General features: G+C 37.5%; 1 protein-coding gene across 1 annotated transcript in view; it reads right to left on the bottom strand.

The window, feature by feature from the left end:
• Positions 1-7,224, bottom strand: part of LOC128687922 (pregnancy zone protein) — a 245,182-nt gene that overhangs the window by 36,285 nt on the left and 201,673 nt on the right. The window contains exons 13-14 of the mRNA XM_070085814.1: positions 4,578-4,801; positions 4,067-4,149 (exon numbers count right to left, since the gene is read on the bottom strand). Of these exons, the coding sequence (XP_069941915.1) occupies positions 4,067-4,149; positions 4,578-4,801 (307 nt within the window). The remainder of the gene's footprint in view (positions 1-4,066; positions 4,150-4,577; positions 4,802-7,224) is intronic.

Raw genomic sequence — 7,224 nt, 5'->3', positions numbered from 1 at the left:
TTTCCTGGTTGGTTGTGATGATTTCACACTTGGAGGGATTGAGGATGAGTCCCAAGGGTTCTCCCTGTGTTTTTACCAGTTGTAGGTCCTCTAACAGGGATTCTTCTGTACCTGACAGAGTGCCATCATCCAGAAACCTGATCTTGAGCTCGTTGCGCAACGTAGAAGTTCGTTCTCTTACCGTCAAGCAGATGAGAGGTGGAGCGAGTAGGTCACCCTGCTGAACATCCTCTGATGAGGGAATTTCATGCTCGCCAAACAAAAGAATTGAGAGTTTGCTGTAGCCAACTGAAATGATGGGAAAAAGACTGGAAAACTGATCTTGAACAGCTGGCAAGATCACATCTCTTTTCACCATATTAAAGGCATTTCTAAAGTCTAGTTTGACAACGGCCTTGCCTTCTGGTAGGTCCCTGATGTAGGCCCTTGCTGCATGAGGTGCCACTTCACTGTCTTGAGAGACTCCAAAGCCCAGTTGGTTTGGCTGGAATAAACTGGTGGTTTCTACGCGAACGTTTCTTACTGCTGTTTTGGCAACGAGCTGACGAACAGAGTTATCGACAACAATGGGTATGATTGCCCCATCCTTCTTCAAAGAGCATAATGAGGGTCCGAAGGTTGTTAACTCAGAGAGAAGAATTGATGTAGCTGTGACGAGTTCTGGATTTACCATCTCTTTGATGTGTGGTGGCCAAATTTAAGTGTAACCTTCGGCAGATCCTGCTGGAAATGACATTATCTCCTAATAGACTTCTGATTCCGGCAAAATTAATTGTCCAGTGAGGAGGTCTTCCTCAGGGTTGTTGTTACCGATTCTAGTGTCACTTGTGATTAGTCTGATTGTTCCTACTGTGTTACCTTCTTCGATTTTTTTTGCTAACCTGTGCGCAGATTTTCTTTTTTCAGTGGAAATTTTTTTGGGTCTGCCTCTGTGATTTCTGTGATGATGGGGCAGAGGGACACAATTATCTGCTCTTGGGTAGTTGTGCAGTGCCTTGATTACTGTTGTGGTTAGCAATCTGTCGTGTCTTGAAGGAACTGCAAGACAGACATTGCCGAACAGGAGTAGGTTGTGCCAAGCCTTAATTAATAGTTGGTGGAACCTCCATTCACCTGTGAGTTTCTCTGCCGAATATGGACGAGCCGCTTTAGGAATGTGAGACAGAGTACTGCTAGCAGTGGATTTGAATGTCATCAGAAGATATTCACAACTGAGGAGGTTACCACAGGAACTTTCATCTGCTTGTGGAGGCTGTGGGCTGCTTTCTGCAGGGACCATGTGTGATCCAGCACACCCATTGTGTGCCTGATGCACTCCACACACCCGACAGGTGCCTGTTCTTTCATTGTTAGGTGCACTGTTTCCCTGTTTGTGGCTGACTAGCTGCATCATATGCTTGGGCTAAAGGGAAAATGGCACTTGTGGGTGAAGGCTTATACCACGGGTTGTTCATAATGGGGGTGGAAAGTGGTGGAGAGCGTAGGCCAAGATGTGGTTGGCGGTTGCAAATCCTCGTGGTAGGCGGAGGGGGGGGGGGTGAGGAAGTGGTGGTTGAGCGAGGGATTGGTGGAGAAGGGGTGATGAAATGGGAAGGCAGGACTGCTAGAATTGCCCACTCACTGCACCCTCCAACACCTCATTATACATGACACTACGCTGTACACTATAAATAGGCCCCACTCTTCTAAAATATATTAAGTTGGATTAGGCTGAATTATATTGCGCTTGTTATGAATTTAGATAAGTTTTCTAAGGTTCTTTCGGTACAAAATTATTAATGTTTACAGTAAGATAAACGAAAAATATAAATCATTAAAAGTATAAGCGAAAAATTTAGAAAGACTTATTTTTAAATGAATTCTTGCTAATTGACCATTCTTACCTATTCGACACGACTTATATATATATATATATATATATATATATATATATATATATATATATATATATATATATATATATATATATATATATATATATATATATATATATATATATATATATATATATATATATATATATATATATATATATATATATATATATATATATATATATATATATATATATATATATATATCATCATCATCAAATCCTGCCACATGCAGGGGACAACGAAAGTGATTTGAAATGCTTAACAATTCGCAAACAGGCGAAATTATTTATAAATATTGTCTCTACATCCCCAGCAGGACTCAAACCTGCAAACTCTGCATTAGGTATGAGGAAACATCGTCTAGTTCCGACAAGGCGCCCATACTTATCTGGAGTCTGGCTCAGTGGTCAAGTACTGTGGTCTCTGACACAGAGTTTGCAGGTTCTAGTCCTGCTGTGGACAGAGACAATGTTTGTAAATAATTTCGCCTGTTTGCGAATTGTTAAGCATATTTTATATATATATATATATATATATATATATATATATATATAATATATATACATATAATATATATATATATATATATATATTTATATATATATAATATATTATATATATATATATATATATATATCCTAGGTAGTAGGTTGGTAGACAGCAACCACCCAGGGAGGTACTACCGTCCTGCCAAGTGAGTGTAAAACGAAAGCCTGTAATTGTTTTACATGATGGTAGGATTGCTGGTGTCTTTTTTTTCTGTCTCATAAACATGCAAGATTTCAGGTATGTCTTGCCACTTCTACTTACACTTAGGTCACACTACACATACATGTCCAAGCATATATATACACACCCCTCTGGGTTTTCTGCTATTTTCTTTCTAGTTCTTGTTCTTGTTTATTTCCTCTTATCTCCATGGGGAAGTGGAACAGAATTCTTCCTCCGTAAGCCATGCATGTCGTAATCTTTTTCTTGTTTATTTCCTCTTATCTCCATGGGGAAGTGGAACAGAATTCTTCCTCCTTAAGCCATGCATGTCGTAAGAGGTGACTGAAATGCCGGGAGCAAGGGGCTAGTAACCCCTTCTCCTGTATATATTACTAAATTTGAAAGGAGAAACTTTCGTTTTTTCTTTTGGGCCACCCCACCTCGGTGGGATACAGCTGGTACGTTGAAAGAAGAAGAAGAATATATATATATATATATATATATATATATATATATATATATATATATATATTTATATATTTACATATTTATATATATATATATATATATATATATATATATATATATATATATATAGGTAAAATTGGTCAATTAGCAAGAACTCATTTAAAATTAAGTCTTTTTAAAAATTTCTCTTACATGTTTAATGATATATTTTTTCATTTATGTTCCAAAAGAGCCTTAGAAAACTTAACTAACTATATTAAAGCAAGCGCAATTTAATTTAGCCTAATCCAACTAAATATATTTTAGATAAGTTTACAATAATTTAATAATACACAAACAAAATGAAATATATTTTTTTCGTTACGTTCAGAACGATTTTTTCGAAATTATTGCATTCACAAATTTTCGCTTGTCTTATTCGGTTAATTTTATACTAGTCATCATAATTTCTCCCAGATTATTGGAAGAACGCATATGATGAGAACAGAACATAAGCACCAAGGCTCAAGCTTCAAGCTGTCAGTTATAATACACAATGGCAAAGAGAGAACGTCACTTGATCTGAGGTCATTTATTCATAGGATGACTCGTATTTGGAACCTGTTCGTACAGCGTATGACATCAACGAAGTAAACTCAGCTGATCAAATGAAATCGCTGGCATACAGATGGCTCTGACTTAATCCTCTTCCTTAACAGTGAAAAAGCTTACACATGAGCTGATACGCAACAGCTCTTAGGTTGTAAAGAAATTTAGGAACTTAATTAACCTAGAGAGAGGATGATGGAAATAATCTCGCAAGAAGGAATCTATGTGTGAGATGTTGGCATCTAATCATCAGTCGACAGAGAATTACCTAAATGTCTCATAGTGACAATTCCCACGCCCTGTAGAACTTACTTCTCATCTGTAGTGCCCATCAGACCAGTCACTTTACATGAACACATCAACTAAGTAACTTGAGATAGGTGATGAAAGAATAAACTTTAAAAATGTTAGTAAATTCTCACCTTCAGTGCAGATGTACTTGGTCCAGGTTTTTTCTCTCAGGAAACCCTCAGCCTCAACCTTGATTGGTTTTATCAAAGCATCTCTGAAGGAAACAATAACATTTCATGAATACTCAGAGCATTACACTCTTAAGAGCGACCACTGCATATAACACTATTATTATGATTGTGCTTAATGAGTTTAGTGATTCTAGCTAGTGAATTATGAAAACGTTGCTAACAGTTAACAGAAATTATTATTATTATTATTATTATTATTATTATTATTATTATTATTATTATTATTATTATTATTATTATTATTATTATTATCATCATCATCGTCATTGCTGCCTTCACTGGGAATGCTAAACCCATAGGGTTATACACCGCGTTTGGGAATGAAAATAATTCAGGTTAGATCCAAAGAAGTGGGACACAGGCCCAAATCTTTAGTTCAAAAACTTTTCAGCAGAATCAAGGAACATTTCTTGAGTGGAACAAAAGATAAGTGATAAGTTAGTTGTGTGACCTTCTGGTGATTGATGTGTCTCCTGAGCCACACGTCCCTGAGAACTGGTGATCCACGAACGCCGTCACCGTAATGTTGACTTCACCGATCACACCTGGCTTGATCCTCACTGTACGGACGACTTTATCTTGCGCTGGCAAACACGAACTTTGTTTTCCAAGACCTTGCTGTCCAGGTTCCTCAAGGATGTCGTATTCACTGCTCTCCTCCACTTGTACAGTCACCTTAATGTGAAAATTTGACGATACATTAAACTTAAATAGATCACCAGAATGTAACTTAGAACAACGCGAAGATAAAAAAAAATATGTATTTGCTATTTTAAAAACGCAATCCGTTTCCACTTAGATATTTATATCTAAAAGTGACTGACAACTATAAGGCTCGACAGGTCTACTTAATATTGCTCGCAATGTTAAGAGCAATGTTAAGACCCAGCAGCACAAGCTAGTCAGGTCCAACTCACACCCACCCACACTCACTTATGTATTTATCTAACCTACTTTTAAAACTACACAACGTTTAACCTCAATAATTGTACTCGGGAGTTTGTTCCACTCATCCACAACTCTATTACCAAACCAGTGCTTTCCTATATCCTTCCTGAATCTGAATTTTTCCAACTTGAAACCATTGCTGCGAGTCCTGTCTTGGCTGGAAATTTTCAGCACGCTATTTACATCCCCTTTATTTATTCCTGTTTTCCATTTATACACCTCGATCATATCCCCCCTAATTCTACGCCCCTTTATTTATTCCTGTTTTCCATTTATACACCTCGAACATATCCCCCCTAATTCTACGCCTTTCGAGAGAGTGCAGATTCAGGGCCCTCAGTCTATCCTCATAGGGAAGATTTCTGATACATGGGATCATCTTTGTCATCCTCCTCTGCACGTTTTCCATAGCATTTATATCCATTCTGTAATACGGTGACCAGAACTGAGCAGCATAGTCTAAATGAGGCCTAACCAAGGATATATAGAGTTGAAGAACAACCTGAGGACTTCTGTTATTTATACTTCTAGATATGAAGCCAAGAATTCTGTTAGCTTTATTGCGAACACTAATGCACTGTTGTCTTGGTTTTAGATTACTGCTAACCAGAACTCCTAAATCCTTTTCGCAATTATTTTGTTTATATGTCGCATGGTTATTTTCCTGTCCAACATTTAGAACTTTGCATTGGTCTATATTAAACTTAATCTGCCACTTCTCTGACCATTGCATCAGTCTATTCAAATCATCCTGGAGTGCTCTAGTGTCTTCATTAGAATGAATTGGATGGCCTATTTTGGAGTTATCAGCAAATTTGCTTATGTCGCTATTTATTCCCTCATCTATGTCGTTTATGTAAATTGTGAACAACAACGGGCCAAGCACTGAGCCCTGAGGAACACCGCTTGTGGCGTGCCCCCATTCTGATTTCTCCCATTTATGCAAACTCTCTGCTGCCTATTTGTCAGCCATGCCTCTACCCAGGAAAAAAAAATCTCCTTCTATTCAGTGTGCCTTAAGTTTCTTCAATAGCCTCTGATGTGGAACTCTATCAAAAGCCTTACTGAAGTCCATATACACAATATCATATTCATTACCATGATCTACCTCCTCAAACACCTTAGTGAAAAATGTTAGTAAATTCGTAAATAGGAACGCCCCTTTGTAAAACCGTGTTGAGATTCAATAATCAATCTGTGCCTGTCAAGATGGCTACGAATTGTTTCGGCAATTATTGATTCCATAAATTTTCCCACTATGGAGGTAAGGATTATTGATTTATAGTTCGAAGCCAAGGACCTGTCACCTGCCTTGCAAATAAGTATTACATTTGCCATTTTCCACTTATCAGGCACTATGGCAGTTTGTAGTAATATTTTAAAAAGATTAGCCAAAGGTATGCTAAGTTCCTCTTTACATTCCTTTAACACCCTTGCAAACAGTTCATCAGGGCCTGGGGATTTGTTAGGTTTTAGTTTCTTTATTTGTCTGAGGACCATGTCACTAGTTACCGCAATCGTGCATAGTTTATTATCGTCTATTTCTACATAATCTATTATTTCAGGAATATCGCTAGTATTTTCCTGGGTGATAACCGAGAGGAAGTAGGTATTGAGAATTTCACACATATCCCTATCACTGTCAATGATCTGACCAGAATTACTCTTAAGCGGGCCAATCTTGTCCCTAATCTTACTTCTGTATACCTGAAAGAACCCTTTTGGGTTAGTCTTTGAATCCCTTGCGACCTTAGCCTCATAATCCCTTTTTGTTTTTCTTACTCCTTTCTTTATTTCTTTCTTTAATTGAAAATACTGATTTCTTAACTGCCCTTCTTCTCTTTTGATACGCCTATATATGCCTCTCTTTTGACCAATGAGATGTTTTAATCTATTGTTCATCCATTTGGGATCATTTTTGTTAGATCTAATTTCCCTACTCGGAACAAAAGTTGTCTAGGCAGATAGAACTATGCTCCTAAAAACGTCATATTGGCAACCAAGATCACCTACCTGACCCATAGTCAGGACAACCCAATTTAGCCCATCCAGGTAATTTTTCAGTCCCATGAAGTCGGGCAAGCGAAAATCTGGGACAGAGATTTGATTGCAGTTATCTGGGTAATTCCATGATATATTGAAACTAAGTG

This window comes from Cherax quadricarinatus, chromosome 1, assembly GCF_038502225.1.
Source record: "Cherax quadricarinatus isolate ZL_2023a chromosome 1, ASM3850222v1, whole genome shotgun sequence".
Classification (NCBI taxonomy): Eukaryota; Metazoa; Arthropoda; class Malacostraca; order Decapoda; family Parastacidae; genus Cherax; species Cherax quadricarinatus.
Note: the sequence above shows the minus strand (reverse complement) of the source record. Positions and strands in the feature narration are given on the sequence as shown.